This window comes from Tiliqua scincoides, chromosome 4 (assembly GCF_035046505.1).
Source record: "Tiliqua scincoides isolate rTilSci1 chromosome 4, rTilSci1.hap2, whole genome shotgun sequence".
Lineage (NCBI taxonomy): Eukaryota > Metazoa > Chordata > Lepidosauria > Squamata > Scincidae > Tiliqua > Tiliqua scincoides.
In genome coordinates, this window is record NC_089824.1 from 147762429 (window position 1) to 147780384 (window position 17956).

The 17956-nt window shown below is 40.8% G+C and overlaps 1 protein-coding gene across 1 annotated transcript in view; it reads right to left on the reverse strand.

Moving 5' to 3' along the window:
• LRRC7 (leucine rich repeat containing 7) overlaps positions 1-17956 on the reverse strand; it is a 169441-nt gene that overhangs the window by 139741 nt on the left and 11744 nt on the right. The window contains exons 2-4 of the mRNA XM_066623794.1: positions 10710-10827; positions 4345-4423; positions 902-991 (exon numbers count right to left, since the gene is read on the reverse strand). Of these exons, the coding sequence (XP_066479891.1) occupies positions 902-991; positions 4345-4423; positions 10710-10827 (287 nt within the window). The remainder of the gene's footprint in view (positions 1-901; positions 992-4344; positions 4424-10709; positions 10828-17956) is intronic.

Below are 17956 nucleotides of genomic sequence, written 5' to 3' on the forward strand. Positions count from 1 at the left end.
CATCCAGTCCTACCTGACTGTAGGTGAACATATTTACAGTAAATGAATTAATATAGGGCCCAATCCTAAGGGGCCTTTACGGTTGTGGCAAACACAACAGCACCAATACGCAGGGCCTGGCTGCGGCTGAAAGGGGCAAGCAGCCAGGCCCCCACAATGGTGGATGCCTGCTGCTGCAGGTAAGCTTGCATTGAGACTGGGAAGGAGGGGAATGGGGTGGAACAGGGTGACGGGTGAGCAGAATGGGGACAAGATGGGGTGGGGAAGATTGGATAAGTTCTGGGAAGGGGGCAGGTTTGGCGGTAGTGGCACTTGCAGAATCCTAACCCTCTTCCCAGGCCCAATCTGCCCTTCATGGGTCAATGTGGACTTGCACCAGCTACAGAGCTGGCATAGGTTCGAATTGACCCATGCCTGCTGTGGCTTACCCCGGGAAACAAATGTGCCTTTACTCTGGGGAGGCCTCAACATCCTAAACTCTCCAGTGGGATACAGTAGAAGCTGCACTGGTGCTGTTGCATTGCCGAGTGGGATGTTACGTAAGGTTGAGCTGTAAGGATAAGTCTCAAAAGTTTGCTGCCTATTAGTTTAGACAATTTGACTCTGCTGCCCTTCAGCTCAGAACTATTTCTCTTCAATATCGATCAATACCCTTTGTTCATTAGTAGTAATGTTCTCTACTCTGCAGGAACTCTTCCTCCAAGTCTATAAGGTACCTGTTTCAAAGAAAACAATACCAAAAAACACCAATCAATCCTACTTCTAATTCTGAAAAAAAGAAAAACCAGGGCTATAAAATAGTATGTATTCTGGTTTACACATTTTAAGATTGTAAGCCATCTTCTGCCAATAAGATACAAATGCTTTCGATTAATAAGGAACTGACATGATTACTGCTTACCTTCCGAAGTTAGCTGGAAGAAATTCCAGAAAGGCATCATTTAGGTAGAGCTGGGTCAAGTTTAAAAGCTGTGTAAAACCATCAGGGAGCCTAAAAACAAGTTTAAAGATTTAGCTTTTATACTGATGTTACTATAGAAACATTACAAATGTAAGTCCCAGGAGAGAGTGTCCATATTCACACCCTTTTTGCTGTATAGTGAATAGAGAAACATTTATTGAGCCATTTGTTAGAGCTAACATTTTGCCTATTATTCAAACAAATGACACATTACACTGCTCTTTGGGGAGGAAATTTATGCACCTGACAATTTAAAGTTGCATCATCTTTCATTTATCTGTGTAAGCTTTTCAGTGCTGGATTTTAATTTTGAAATAATAGCCGGATGATAGTGATTTCACTGTTTGTAACCTCTTGAATGAATCATGATTTCTCTTTCATGCAGAGAGCACATAATGTAATTTTATGCAGACTGTGAACTATTGCCTTATGAAATGTATTGCCATTTGTCCCTAAACAAAGTGCCCATAAAATGTTATCTTTGCATTGCCACAACCGAATGGCTACAGAAGAAATACAAGTCTCTCCCTGCCCCCATAGAATAACAGATGCGATAAATATATATTGTGCAATTAAGACAAAAGCAGAGACAAAAAGTCCTATAGAGCTATCTATACACAAGAAGCATATTTAGTAATGCCGAACAATTTGATTATGTAAATGACTAGACTTTCCAAGACAATGGGCACTTTAGTCCAGTAAATCTGTGGCATGCAGGAAGTACTTGAATGCAGCCAAGCATTTTTTGGATGAAATGAATTACATCCTAGGTTCCTTCAGATACCTTAGCATTTATACCAATGGTATTGTTCTATTAATAGATGTGTCTTACTGCTACATCTAAACTTTACAGCCACCAAAAAAGAACTGCTTCTAATGCCATTGTAAAAAAGCTGCCTAATGGTGTTATAGATGCTGCCATAGACTTGGCTTCATAAATTAGAACAATACAGGCACTGCAGATGGTGCAATAAAACAGCAAAGTCAGCTGTTTTAAAGAAACAAGGCTTGAAAATATATTATATATACCGTCTTCATCAGCCGAAGCTCCCATTTGTGAAAGCAACAACAGAAGTTGCCCTCTGAGCTAGTGCAGAATTTAAACTCCTTGGAACATGAAATGCCTAGAATACCAGGGACCATGTCCAATATTTATTTATGAATTCAGTCTTTCTGCTCAGCGACAGGTACTTTTTACCCCACTGCACCCTAAGCTCCGACACTTTTGCCACAGTTCTTCCTTTGACTCACACAAGCATATGGAGCCAGTCCAATTAACACTTGGAACTTTAGGACAGCAGTTTCCCCAAGTTGCACTTCCTCCATGATAGTGCAGAAGCATGTAGTGCAAAGCAACATTGCAGAGAACAGGAAGACTGTGCACACCTCCACGATAATGGAAGCTGCACAGAGACCTACACCCTGCAATGCCCTCTTGCACTACCTTCTGCATGCCCTTTTGTGCTCAGGGAACAGAACGGGATCTCCCTGCAGAAGTCCTCCCATGCCAGCACAGCAAGCTCACTCAACCAAATCAAATTGAATAATAATTGGCATGATTTGCAAAAACACTTTCCACGCGAGATGTCACTATGGTAGGATTTAGGATTAATATCCATCTTAATAGAAAACTTGCTTTTAAAAACAAAAATTAGGAAAATTTCTGGCGATATGAACCAATTGGATTTTAAAGAAAATGACATCCTGCTCAACACATCATTCATGGTATCAGGCGTATAATTCACTTTTCTTAAGAAAGAAAAGCTTTACTTGTAAATCAGGTGAACCAATCAGAAAAGAGTCAAGAAAGGGGGGAAAAAATTCAAATGAATTTGCAGAAATTGTTTTTTATTTAATACATTTATAACCTGACTTTCTACCCACTTATGTGTCCAAAAAGCAAAAACTATAAAACATAATATAAAATCTCAATAAAATATGTTATATATATATATATATATATATATATATATATATATATATGAAACAGCAAACTCTTCACTTGTTTTCTGATGGCTGGAAGGAAACCAGCAATGTGGGTGTCACAAAGGATAGCAGTCCACAAATTGGCTGCCATAGCTGAGGAGTTACTGCTTCTTGCAGTTCTAGCTTTGCTATGGTCCCACAGTAGGAACCCATCAGATTACCTCAAAATCTGAGGAATTTGTCACAGTACCCTGGCCATGTAAAGATGAACATCAGTAAATTGATTTAGGGCGCAATCCTAACCCTTTATGTCAGTGCTTTCCAGCACTGACATAAGGGCAATGCAGCTCTGAGGTAAGGGAACAAACATTCCCTGACTTTGAGGAGGCCTCCGTGGGTGACACTCAACTGCAGGATGCAGCACATGTTCCATTGGCACTGCTATGCCAGTGCTGGAAAGCACTGACATAAGGGGTTAGGATTGTGCCCTTAATTGAACAAACTGGCAGCCAGTGTAGCTCTTTCAGCACTGATGTAAGATACACTTTATGGGCAGCAACAGCTAGAAATCATGTTATCAGACTAGGATGAATTCATGTTACCTGCAAAGCCTTCCAAGCCAGCCCTTTCTAGAGCACATTACAATAGCCTAATTTGGAAATTGCTGAGGCATGTATGACAGAAGGGAACATAGCTGGCGTATCAGCTGACGCTATTAAACGTGCACTCTGGATGATAGCTACTGCTACTCCTCCTCACACACACACATACACACACCATTCCTACTAAATAGCAGGAATCGGATGTTTATGAGTATGTCTGTTCGTCTGACTATGCCTGGCTGTGGCACATCAGTGTGCTTCAGCTGGGTAGTGTCAAGGCTGACATCTCCACTCTTGCACCTCGTATTCCATCTGAAAAGCAGGAGCAGGAGGCCTGGGGAAGCCTTGTTTGGCCCCTGCTCCACAGTGGTCATCTGGAGCGCCATAGTCAGGCAGCAGTCAAGTCAGCGAGCTGTCCTTCCTGCTCCTCCCATTCCTGCTCAACAGTAGGAATGGGAAACATGCAGGGGATGTCAGGGAGATGCAGTGACATGTGGGGATGTCAGTGCCACCACCAAACAGCAGCCAAACAGGTGTGCGCACACAAACCCCACACTTTCTAATCCCAATCTTGAATAGAAATACTGGCACGGGGACTTGTTTGGTGGAACCATGGCCAAGCCAAAACTGTGGGCCCCTCAATACAGCCCTTAAAATGCATCCACATCTTTTCATATCTACAACTGTAAGATTTCTTTGTCATTACAAACTAATTTCTCACTACAGATTAGATTTGCTTAATCATAATAATGATAACTCTGGCTCTGTCTACCAACTCTGACTTCACTTCGCTCTACATACTTTCACATGTAAAACACTGCACATAGAAACAAGAAGCATATAAACAATACTCACTTAGAAATAGGATTGACACTGGCTTCAATTATTGTTAAACACTTACAGCACTTTATATTTTCTGGAAAATCTTGGATCCCTAAAAAGAAAACAAAGATTATGTTATTGAGGAGCATATAAATCATTCATAGAAAGAAACAAAAATCTTTTGTCCTAAGTATACTTCAATATCTAAATCAAGTAAATAAATATACCTGAGCTACTTCAACATTGCTATTATGGCTAGGATCCAAAGAGCCCAAGCAGCACAAGCAGCTCTGCCATGCACCAAATTGAACCAATTTTGTTTCCTTTTTTTCCAAATGCAACACCTGACATACCTTATTGAATGCCACTTCCCAGGGTCTCCTGGTTTGTCTAAGTGGCTTCTTGGGCAGCAAAGGTGAAAACAAATACAGAAGAATAACCTCAGAAAACCCACGGTGCATGTAAGGCTTCCTTCAGATTTAGGTCTTCAGCCAAGTCAATATCACTATAGTGCTAGAAGGAAAAGACTGCCTCTTCTGAAGTGTATGTCAAGCTGAATATAATGTGAATGTCTTTTCAGACATTATGTTAACTCATGTACAAGTTTATAAAGCCGCATTAGACGTGTGTCAGGGGTGTCACAAGTATGAAGACTTGACATTTGTTTTCACCTCTCTATCTTGTTAGTTTTGTGAACCATCAAAAATTGGGTCACAACCCACTGGTGGGTCCTGGACCCACAGTTTGGCAACCACTGCCGTACATACATATTACATGTGTTGGCAGAAAAGACTGCTAATAATCTGTATTCGCTATCATCTTTCAAGACTTTGTCATAGCAAATGAAGAACGCTGCTTTATTATGAATATTTATAAAACGCTTTTCAACAAGACTAGTTCACAAAGCAGTTTACATAGTAAGATAAATAAATCAAATTGTTTGGTGGATTTTATTAGCTTTGTATTTGTATAAATTATTGTACCCCTTTTAAGGTGATGAACCATCACTGGAACTTGCTTTTGTTAATTCTTTTTTATTAGAATTCATTATAATAACCTGTGAATGTTTATTTTGCAAATGAAATGGAGTAAATCATCTGAGAGTTGATAAAACACAGCAAAAGTCACTGACAAATGATACAAAACAAGCATCACAACTGAATTTATTATCCAAAGAATTGGAGACTGTCCTTGTTCAAAAATAAGCAGTAGCAGAGTCGGAGGGGGGGAGCTGTAAGTTCCACACAGCTCCAAAACTTGAAGTGTATACTGACCCTCCCCCTTGCTCTTGGAGCCTGTCCAGGGGTGAAAGCAATGTGGAGGAGACATCTTCACGATGCTTTCACTCCTCAGAATAGTCCTGAGAGCGAGGCGGTAAGGCAGCTTATATGGTGAGTTTCGGAGCCATGCAGAACTAACAGCTTTGCCCCCCCCCCACTACTGAAGATGAGACTTTTCTTTTTGAAAAGGAGTGAACACTTCTCATTCACAATTTTACTTCTGAATGATTATTTCATTTTTATTTGTATGCTCTAAGATCTGGCCACAATCTATTCTAGCAAGCCCGTCTGAATACATAGGAGGACATATCCAGCAATGTCATTTCCTTCTGAAACGACATTTCCTTGATAATTTTCTTTTTAAAAAAGATCTAATGCCTGTTTGAATCAAGAAATACAAGAATACAATAAATACAAATACAGCAAAACCACCCACAAAAGTGTCTGCCAGGCTTTCACAGCCGTTTCAGCTCACAGGATGGTAGCATCCCATTCTTTTGCAATCACCTTCACTGGCTCCTTCTAGATCCCTCTCAATGGTTGACAAGTAAGGGTGAACTCTGGTCTAGGAAGCCTAGGAAGCTATGAATGTATACTGAAGGCTATCGCATCCCATCAGCAATTAACATGCCACTCACAAGCCCCAACATAGATGTAGCTATGTTCCAGAACTCCTGTGCAGCCAGTCCAAATAAGAACAGCAGTATGTTCAGGAGTCCAGCTTGTTGGTCAGTTTCTAGATTACTTTTTTACATCACTGAAATTTTTATGCTTTTACCTTCTTGTTGGTCACCTTGTAACTCTTGAATGAAAGGATAATAGAAAGAATAAATAACTAAAAAATTTTCATCAGTCTTAAGCATACCAAGTTCCACTGAACCTGTTAACACACTTCCCAGTAAATACTTATAAGAAATAGATAACACTTGCTTAAAATGCCTATTTTCTTTTTCATTTTTCTTTTCTGTAGCCAAGCACATCAGTGGGGTTAAGTGGTTTCTAATATTAGATCCAAGGACTATATGGTTGAATTAATTGTTCTGAGGACTGAGCTCTGAGACTGGGTCATACAAACACAATGGAAAGATGAGAAGATCTACATTATATTGGTTCTAAACTAATGCATGCATCCATAGTAGAGATGAGGGAGAAGATTTCACAAAAAGTAAAAATAGCTCTAGCATGCCCTAAAGGCAGACCAAGTATAACACAATGTTCATCTTAATGATACATCCTGTGCATTATGTAACACTTTTTTATTCTGACACCATTAGACAAGTAGAGAGCTCAAAGCAATGAAAATTAAAAAGAATCAATTATGTGCAGTGTAGTCAGAATTTGGCCCTTTATGGTTTTACTCTGCTCGTGAAACTCCTCTGGGCACTTAGAAATTGCTTCGCTTTAGTCAACTCCCAGGCTGAAAACTATATTAGGATATACTCAGCCAAGCACACATTCAGCCCAACTCTTGGAGAGCAACCCTTTGTGCTGGTCACTATAGAAGTGATAAGATTATGCTGCAAAGAACTAAACACAGAAGCGCCTAGAATCTCCATGAAAAATGTTTTGCATATTGCAAAGAGAGCAGAGCAATGTGTAGTTCTTTTTATAGGCACTTAAAGCTTTATCACAACCTGTCTTTTACTATGGTCTGGGTAATGAAGCTGACATTTTATAGGTGATTTCCCTATCACTTCCTAGTATTGAAGAACTGAAGTGTTAAAGTTTATTATTATTATTTTTTAGTCCTTTGAATATAAATTGGTTAGCACTTACTGATCTTCTAAATCCCTTTTTCACTTTGACAAGGTGGGAAAGAATTTAAAATGCTTCCTTCTGCGCTGGGGAGTTACACAGGTCAGAGTGCCTGCTCTTCCCATTACATAATCGCTTTCTCAGACCCAAGATAAAACAAAGGAAGCAACATGTAAGCAGAGCATGAAATATTTTGTCAGTAACTTCCATCCTTGAAAGTTTTAAAGCAGTGGCTCCCAAATGTGAGCCATGGCTCCCCAGGGAGCTGAGGAAATCAGCCGGGGAAACCATAGAATATTTGCAAAAACACCTGCCGCCATATGCAATGTAATGTACCCCTAATGGGGAGCTGAAGTCAATGGCCCAGTAGGTCAAGGAAGCCACCAGATGAAAATGCTTGGGAAGCACTGATCTTAAATGTATACTGGTATGGACCAGCTAGGGAATTGCAATACTCTGCTGTCTCCCTGCATTTATATTGATGTCAGGTACTAACACTGAATCCTGAATTACCCATACCCTTCCCTTACTGGTGCCTTAGCCCATGACAAAATGATTCTTCTCTCCTCTATTTCATCTGCTTCCTGTTCTTATTGGGTTCTTTCTTATTGAGTTCTGTCCAACCTACTTTCTGGTTTTTCACACTGTCTTCCCCTTCCCTTCTCATCTATTTCTCCCGCAACTTCCACAACTTTTATTCCTATTTTATTTCTGAGGATGCGGAAAGTCTGCAATCATAAAATATACAGAAAGGGAGAATAAGTAGTGCTAAAAGACAAGTCTGACAATATACAGAGGACAATGTTTGAAATATGTATTTCTCACATATTTGGTGTAAAACATTTAAGAATTATTGTAATGCTGTTGGAATGATAACGCATGCAAAAAAAATATCTGAAAAGCTATTAATTTTGTTCAGATTCAGGCCATTATCAAACCTGGGGATGATATACTGTCACTTACTAGAGACATCTGCTTACATAATTTACTTATGCATAGGTATGCCTAACTGACAGGTCTGTCCTCTCATAAGAATTAATTAGTAAAATTCAGCACATTCAGGTTTTGAACATTTACCATATGGTACATGTACTTGTATTAGTTAAATTGCACATTTCAGCAATTCTCTTGCTCACATACAAATGGTACCATAGTCTATATTATTCCATATTCATGTTAACTAGCAAAAAAATTCAAATTGAGATTTGCTAAAAATGAGTTATGAAGCTTGAGCCTCTGGGATATGTTCAATTTTCATAACCTGAATTAACTGAGGCTCTAAGTTATCGACACTACACACAAAGTAAAAAGGTTTAATGAATAAAGTAAAAGGTATGCAGGTTCTGGAACCTAAATTCATAGAATATCTCAAGTCAGGTAGATTTAAAAGCTAATCGAAGTGATAGATTTCCTACATCTGTTTAGGGACAAGCTACGTAATATAGTTTAAAGTGCTATTGGCTCTGATGATCATTAACAGCCAGAACCACAGCACACAGCCCAATCCTAACTAGTGCTGGCACAAGAAGGCTACATGACCTCTGCTGTATCTAGTGCTCATTAGGAGCAAGCTGAAGTTCTTATCAGATTTTTTTCCCCTTACCACAAGTAACAACGTTGCCTTTGCAATGGGACAACTCTGATCTGTGCCAGCTATTTAGCTGGCGGAAGTTTGAGCAGTCCTATGTACGGCATTCAGGTTCAGAAGAGAGGATAGGGTGTGGCGTGGTGGAGGCCTTCTCCACCAATCCCACTCCCTCCCACATCTGATCTGCCCCCCATTCAACCCTCGACCACCCAGAAATGGCCCCTCCCTGCCTTCATTTCACCCTCCCACTGCTCCTCCCACTGCCCAGAGTGAAGCTCTGGGTAGTAGAGCTTCACTTACCTCAGCCAAGCGGCCTTTTTTTTGGATGCAGTGTTGGCAGCTTAGGCCTCTCTGCCAGAGCTGTCAACTAAGATGGTACTGCAAATATGCTTTACGGGCATATGCAACACCTAGAGCTGAAGCAGGGACCACTGCACTGGCAGAGCGGGCAAGAAGGATTGCGATGAAGTAATCTGTAGCCTGTTATTGAATACTAAGCCAAACAGAGTTAATTATGCTTTAATAAAGCTTCAGCCCTTAGTTCGTTAGATGTTTACGATAGACATGTATTTTCTATTTAAAGGTGAATTCCAAAACCTGAATGATTAGGAGGAATAAAGGCTAGTTGATATTCCTTATTTCAGGCGCCAGCCATTTTTGTGGTTCAAAAGTATAAAACCTTTAAATCCCCCTTTTCTTTAACAGAAGATAACTGGTCATTCTGTCAAACCAGATGGGGAGTTTACAATGTGCATAAGCACTTATTTACAAAAATATAGCCAAAATTTAATACTGAATTGATATAACAGCAGTGCTGGCATTTTATGAAATGTTTTCTTTACCTTTTCAAATACAGCACACTTAAGACACACAACAATTTTGTACTTTGTCCTCATTAAGCTAAATGTTTTTCTAACAAATGGTTCTGCTTAACTGCTTTATTCCCATTTTCCTAAATTACTTAAATAACAAAAAGCAGATGGAGGACACAACTGCTGTTTGCCCAATGGCAGTCGGCACTCTAACCCTGAACATTTGCACAGGTGTCTTTGCTTGCAGCATTTGTGCAATCCTGGCACTGGGTCATGGTTAGTGATACTGCAGTTCCACAGCAGCTGGCCCATTCAGTCTTCAATGTGGATAGAGCCAACCTTGTAGTTGGCCCCTTACTGATCTCAAATTAAAGCAGAAGAAATGTATATCAGGAAGAAGTACTTAATGCAACACATTATTTGTTTTTGTTTTAATCATTCAGATAAACAACTTTCCAGGATACTTTAGGTCAGTGGTTCCCAAACTGTGGCTAAGGACCCACTAGTGGGTCAATTTTAGTGAGTCGCAAAACTGACGAGAGCTGATAAAGAAACGTATTGAGTGTTATGGAAACCAAACCAGAGCTGCACATGTGCATTTACTCATGAGTTGGCAAACATGCCTCAAGCTGAGGGGAGTGCAATGCTACCAGAATGGTTGCAATCCAATGAACATGGAGCTCAACAATTGCTCCAGAAAGTGAGCCCCCGCCACCATAGTAAAAGGGATAAAACAGAGGTCTGAGCAGCTGGTAAAGTAAAACTTTTTAAAGTTTCATGAAGTTAGGTGGGTCCCGATAGAGTGCTGTTTTAAAAAGTGGGTCCTCCTGGTCCTAAAAAGTTTGGGAACCACTGCTCTAGGCATAATTGTTATTACATAAGAACAACATGAATAAAATAGTTTTCAATATGATTTCCACAGTTAATCATTCTTTGACAATTGAAAATGAACACATTTCTTACCATTTTTACTGATGTCTAGTTCTTTGAGATTAACTAAACTGGCAATGCTGGTTGGCAGGCTTGAAAGATCATTGTCTGGGATACTGAGTTTACGTAGAGCTTGACAGTTGAATAATTGCTACAACAACAAAAGAAAATGAGTTATAATCCTTTAGTTTAGTCTTAACGTTAAGAGGCAATGATACCTAAGAACATAAGAATGATACATAAGAAGAGCCTTACTTTAGGTCAAGGGCCCATGTATGCCAGGTTCCTGTATCTCACGGTGACATGCCAGGTGTCTCTTGTGGCACACAGACAACAAGATACCTGTACACTCTTACCACTCCCTTGCAACTGGCATTCAGAGACAGGCACCTCTAAACCCTGCATATGGTCATCATGGCTTGTAACCTGTGATGGAGCTTCATAAATCTGTCCAATCCTTGTTTAAAGGCATCTAGGCCAGGGTTCCTCACAAAGTCCTATGGCAGGGGTGTCCAAACTTTTTGACAGGAGGGCCACATCATCTCTCTAACTCTGTGTCGGGGGCTGGGAAAAAAAGAATTAATTTACACTTCAAATCTGAATAAATTTACCTAAGTTTACATAAATGAATACATTAGAGATGGAACTTATATGAAAGAAGGTAATAGCTCAAGGCCTATAAAAGTCCTTGCACAAAGCAAGGCCGGCCTTTCCTTTGCTGCCACTGCAGCATCATAGATGTGAAACAGCAAGTAGAGGAGGGAGCCCTCATCCCATAGCTCACACAAGAGGTCAAACAGTCACTCTTATGCTGAGAGTAGTTGCGTTGGGCCAGTGTGGGCTCCAGCAAATCACAGGAGGGCCAGAAGCTCACTGGAGACTGGGAGCTCCCTGCAGGCCAGATTGGGAGTCCCTGAGGGCCGCAAGTGGCCCCCAGGCCGGGGTTTGGGCACCCCTCTTTGGGCAAGGAGTTCCACATATTAATTACACATGGTTGTGTCACTATGAGAAAGAGGATGCTGGGCTTGATGGACCTTTGATCTAATCCAGAACTCTTCTTATGTTCATTTATCACCTTAAAATATTTTCAGCACTTTTCTTACAAAAATTGTCATAAAGCTAAAAAGGAAGCAAAGTCACACTGCACCAAGTCTTCACGAGTTTAATGAAACCGCAATCTGCCTGGATTTTAATACTGTTGGAAGTCTGCCATACTGAACACTTATGGGATGTTGGTGAACAAAATTCAGACTTGCAATTCACTTTCCTGAAGCACTTAGTGTGTAGGGTTTTTTGTGCAGCAACCTTAGAGATATTTATGGAAGCTCCTACCACCTATTCAAAGAGAGTAAAATACACGTATTGCTTTGGGAGGTCTGAGAGCCACAGAACACAGACCATCCATTTGTACAGGTGAATACAGCAGCTTAATGCAAACGTATGTCCATTAAGAAAATGGCTCCTTTTGGAATAATTTTGTCATCTACCTTTTGCTCTGAATGGAATGACAAGTAATGGCAACAATAAGACAAGAGTGAGAAATGCACTCACCAAGGAATGAAATTGCTTTGAAGAGGCTTTTTTTACATTCAGATACATTTTGCTCAGGAAACCTTATTTAACTCTGAGAAATTATCATGAGCTTGAACATTAAGGCTCCAATGGATTTAACTAACAGCAGTGTGCACTTATTCCTTTAGGAAAAAACCCATACAGTGCTAAGAGTGCTGTGATTAAGGCTGCACAGTGGCCCATTCAATAGTTCTTGAGAAATTTTGGCTGCAATCTTATGCACACTTTCTTGGGAGTAAGCGCCATTGAGTTCAAAGGGATTTACTTCTCAGTAGACCAGCCTATGACTGAGCTGTTAGGCTACAATCCTAAACACACTCACCTAAGAGCAAGCCCCACTGAACTCAATGGGGCTTATGTCTCAGTAGGCATACATAGGATTACACTGTTGCACAAAAACCATTCCCAAGAACTCACAGACCAAAAAGAAGCATCTGCTTCTAGAATTGAAGGATACGCCAGCAACTTTAACAAAGAGGAATAGACCAATTGATAAATCATGCTATCGCATGCTGAGGTTTGGTGTTTGGCCTTGCTGACAATACAAAAACATTTGCTAGGTCCACAAAATAAGAAACATAGAACAAATAAAGTATTTTGTTGAAGTAACCTACCATGCAATCCTAATTTCACTCCATGGAAAGGTTGGTAATTTTTTTTAAATCTCTCTGTCTATTCTTTGTTCATTTCTGCAGAAGTTCTCTTATGGCCACAAGGTACCTTTTATAATGAACTTCATTGGTACTGTACAATACTTGCATATTTTACAGAAAACCACTTCAATGTCCTCTCATTTCCATTCCCTATGTATAAGTGGAAGCTGTCAACATAATAAACTACATTTTCTGTAAGGACCTATGCAGCAGTTGTCAAACTTTTTAGCACTGGGATCCACTTATTAGAAGACAATCTGTTGGGACCCACTGGATATGATGTTATTAACCTGGAAGTGATGTCATGGCCAGAAGTGACACCATCAATTTAGACTTCAAGCCTAAGCCGCAATCAACCAAAGGTTCCATTACGCAGTGTGCTCAGGCTGTTATTTTGTATAGCTTAGAATTCAAACATTCCAGTTGAGCTATATTTATTTATTTTTTAGGGAGGGGTAAGAATGTATGTTGCAGAGATTGAGTTTAACAGGGAGGGGAGGGAGGAAGGAGAATGTATATTGCCGTCCCTGGCCTCAATCTCACGACACATCACTGTTCTCCACCCACACAGCCCTCCCTATTTTCCTGCATCCCATCTTCTCATCTATTCAGGGCAAAGTACTATGCCTCTCTCCCACAGGGAGCCTGCCCTGTCCATCAGTTCTGTAGCCTGTATTTTCAGCTCTGTATTTTCAATGGTGGCTGAGCTAGATGCTCTACAACCCTCCTGAAATTGGCTCACAACCAACCTAGTGGCTCCTGACCCACAGTTTGAAAAACACTGACCTATAAAGATAACTTCATCTTTTAAAGAGACTACTCTAATTTAGCATATTTTCATCTCCGTATATCAGCAACCAAACCTTCTCTTTAACAACAATATTTCTTGTGCCTCTAGCAAATTTCAAGCTGTCTCACATTTTTCATCACTCAGGAAAGAAACAGACTGAATAATTCTAACTCATGTTCAGATCATTGCTAGAAGCTCTCCACCCCAACCCTAGTGGATTTGGGAGTGGGAATGAGGGTAAGGGCCTTTTCCATAGTACTGTTCCAGTTTCAGAATATTCTCCCCAGGGTGACTTGCCTGGCATCACTTTGATGAGCTTCAGGGATGAGATTACGATTCTTTCATTTAGCAAAATCTTTCAAGATCAGTGATCTTGTCATGATGATGATTATTATATTTATTCTCTTCTATTTCAATTGCTTTTATTGCTCTCTTAGCAAGTCAGGTTTATGGATATTATTCAGTTGCCACCTTCCCCCCCCCCCCATATTTGTATCTTACTGTTGTCTCAATTGAATTTTTGTAAGCTATCCAGGAAGAAAGTCTGAATTGAAAAGGTGGGATATATTTTGAAATAATATAGCTTTACAAATAGATCTAAAACATGTACAAGAAGACCTCCTCAGTGATTAATGAAGACTAATGCTAAACTGTTATCTTCACACACAAAAGTTATAATCCTATACACACCTATCAAGTCCCATTGAATTCAGTGAGACTTATTTCTGACATGCCTGGACAGGATCATAAAAATCCAAAGAATGACTATCACTCCACGTGGTGTAACTGGCCCCCTGCTTGTAAGGGTAGAGCTAGATATGTGGCTACCAGTGAAGAGAGCAACTGACAAAGACAAGCCGCCTACTGCTGCTTGTCGCATTGCATTGCTTGTCTCACTGACAGGCGATGGTGGTCTGGAGGCCCCACAGTACCACCGGACACCACTTCGTGCCACAGGTGGTATGAGTTAAGAAACACTGTACTAGCTGGGTAGAAAGAGAAAAGTAGGTGTACTGCCAAGGGAAAGGGGTTCAGAGATCTGTGTTGCAATGTATCTTGTATTGTTTTGAGGACTGAAGACATTTTTACTTAGAAAAACCTTCGAGACCCTATAATAGCTGCTTCTAGGAACTGATTTAATGTTTTTTAGTGATGTGTTTTATCGCTGGCTGCTTTGTTTTTATATTGCCTGTTTTTATTGTAGTTTTTATAGTTTTTAACCTGTACTTTATTACTTTTTGTACTATGCATTTTATGTATTGACGGTTGTAAGCCGCCTTGGGTGCCCCAATGTGTGGTAGAAAGCTAGGGTGGAAATTCTTCAAATAAATAAAATAAATAAACTGCCATCTTTTCTCCCCTGCCCCAGTTGCTTTGTGAATAATGGAGAAATCTGTCTGATGGCTTGGCTTGAAGAATTCCAGAATGGACAGGGTGACCAGATAAAATGGAGGACACAATGCGTATACCTTTAACAATTGTATTGAAGAGGGAATTTTGGCTGGTACAGTTCAACACAGAGGGGTTTAAAAAGGTGCACTTGCCAAAATTCCCTCTTCTATTCAATAGTATAGGCATTTTGTCCTACACTGTATCTGGTCACACTGAAACGAAGAATTTGCAATATTACATCTTAGTTTGTGTGCTAGTCTTATCCATTGCACTCAGACTCACTGATTATTTGACAATAATAAAAATCATAGATGGGCATCATGCTAATCCAAGTGCAGTCCATTTCTTTCTTGATCTTGTCTGTCTTTTTCTTCACTCTATCGCAAATCTCAGAGCATGCTGGGAAGGGAATGTGTCTTTTTATCGTCAATGACACATTCTTGAGTTATAGTTCCCTGTATTATCATTATCATTATTGTTCTATTTCAGTTTTCACTTGCTTAAAGAAATCTTAGGTGAATAAGACCCCAAGATCCTAAGGTGCACACAATCCTATGCGCGGCTACTCAGAAGTAAGCTCCGTTGAGTTCAATGGAACTAAGGGTCCGATTCTGACCTTTGCACACTGGTTCAGCGCTGGTGTGCAGTGTCGCAAACGTGCCATAAGGCATGCTTGCAACAAATTCCACCCGCCCAACACTTGCGCTGGCTCAGTGCAAGCCTACACTGAGCCAGCGCTGGGTTGAGAATAGGCGACCGCTGCCCAGCACTCCGTGGAGGCGCCGGGTGGCAGAGAGGAAAGTGGGGCCAAGGGGGGAGATGGGAGAGGCATTCCGGGGCAGGGAGAGGGCGGGGGAGGCATGGCAGGGGAGGGAATAGGATAGGAGGAGTGTGGGATCAGAGGAGCTCAGCTCCACTGGATCTGCAGCCCCTTGTCAGGCCTCTCAGCCCAACACAGAACTACATTGCTCTGCGCTGGCTAAATAGCTGGCACAGAATCAAGTAGCCCCACTGTGGGGCTACTTTCCTTATGCAAGGGAAGGGGACAAATGTATCCTTCATGCAAGGAGCTGGCGGCAGCAGCCCGTGCATTCGGACAGCCCAGGATAAGACTGCAGCCTAATTGTAGCTGTCATTTATTAACCTATTGGTTAGATTTAAATATGTTTGCATGTATATAAAACAATTCTGAAGCAAGAATACTCCCTTCGTTTTTAGAAAATTCAAATGTCACAGTAGATATCGTCTTGGAAAAAACATTGTCACTTATGTAAGATAAAAGAGGGGATCCAAGCTACTGTTTGCAGTCTGCAGTTTTTATAGAAGCAATTAATTGGGATTGCTGTTTCAGTCAATTAAAAGAAATTTAATTGATTGATCCAACAATCAATCATTGCAGCCCTGATTTTTATGTTCTTTTGGCCCAAATCACATGCTATATTCCTGTTTTGATGAATACCTGCAGGCACTTAATGTTTAACAGAATCCTGGTTTTTTAAACAGCTCTTTAAATGATTGCTAAATAATTAAATTACTGCTAAATAGCAGCCATACATTATTATTAAAAAGAAGAAATAACTCTCAAGCATCCACCAGCAAATTGACCTCTGTCACACCCCATTTCATCTCTATGAGGCAGAAAAATATGATTTGGTATCCAGAGCCTTCTCTGTTAACTGATATATAAAGCTGGGGAAATGACTCACTTCTCTATATCACTTTCCCTTCTACCCCCTGGAGAGTGTAACTAAATTGCTTCTCCAGCTATAAACAATTGTCCGGTGGAGTGTACATGCCACTGCACTGAACAGTGAAATTTGGCTAAAGGGGTAGGGAGAGGAGAGGCAGCCAAGCAGCAGAACAAAGCACTATAAGCAAGATCACTCAAAGTTAAGCAATTTTAATAAAGTTCTATTAGTAACAGTGTGAGTTTCACACTTAATTTTCCATCTGAGAGTTCTTAACTTTAGGTGGATTGCGCCAGTGAGTGTAATTGTATGCACACACACTAGAGAGTAAGTTCTATTGAACATACTTCTGAGTAAGTGAACCGTGAGCCTTACTTCGGAGCAAAAATGCACTAGAACAGGCTGCATACATGCTTATTTATTTCTGTATCAAGACCTGTCATGTACGTATGATATACATAGAATACTTGAACATCATGAGAATTCCAGTGGCTGAGTGTGTCTGCACAGATGTGGAACAAGTTAAGTACAAGTTAAGAAAAATATTTGGAAGGATGTGTGCACAAACAGTAGATAACAAATAATGAGAAATATTCTAACCCTGTTGTTGGCAATCTTCAGTCTCGAAAGACTATGGTATTGCACTCTGAATGGTGGTACTGGAACAGCGTCTAGTGTGGCTGAAAAGGCCAATTCGGGAGTGACAATCCCTTCCACACCCAGAGCAAGTGCAGTCTGTCCCTGGTCTGTCTCCTTGGCTATGGGCCTTCCTTCTTTGCCTCTTTGCCTCAGACTGTTGGCCAAGTGTCTCTTCAAACTGGGAAAGGCCATGCTGCACAGCCTGCCTCCAAGCAGGCTGCTCAGAGGCCAAGGTTTCCCACCTGTTGAGGTCCATTCCTAAGGCCTTCAGATCCCTCTTGCAGATATCCTTCTATCACAGCTGTGGTCTACCTGTAGGGCGCTTTCCTTGCACGAGTTCTCCATAGAGGAGATCCTTTGGGATCCGGCCATCATCCATTCTCACAACATGACTGAGCCAACGCAGGCGTCTCTGTTTCAGCAGTGCATACATGCTAGGGATTCCAGCTCGTTCCAGGACTGTGTTGTTTGGAACTTTGTCCTGCCAGGTGATGCAAAGGATGCATCGGAGGCAGTGCATGTGGAAAGCATTCAGTTTCCTCTCCT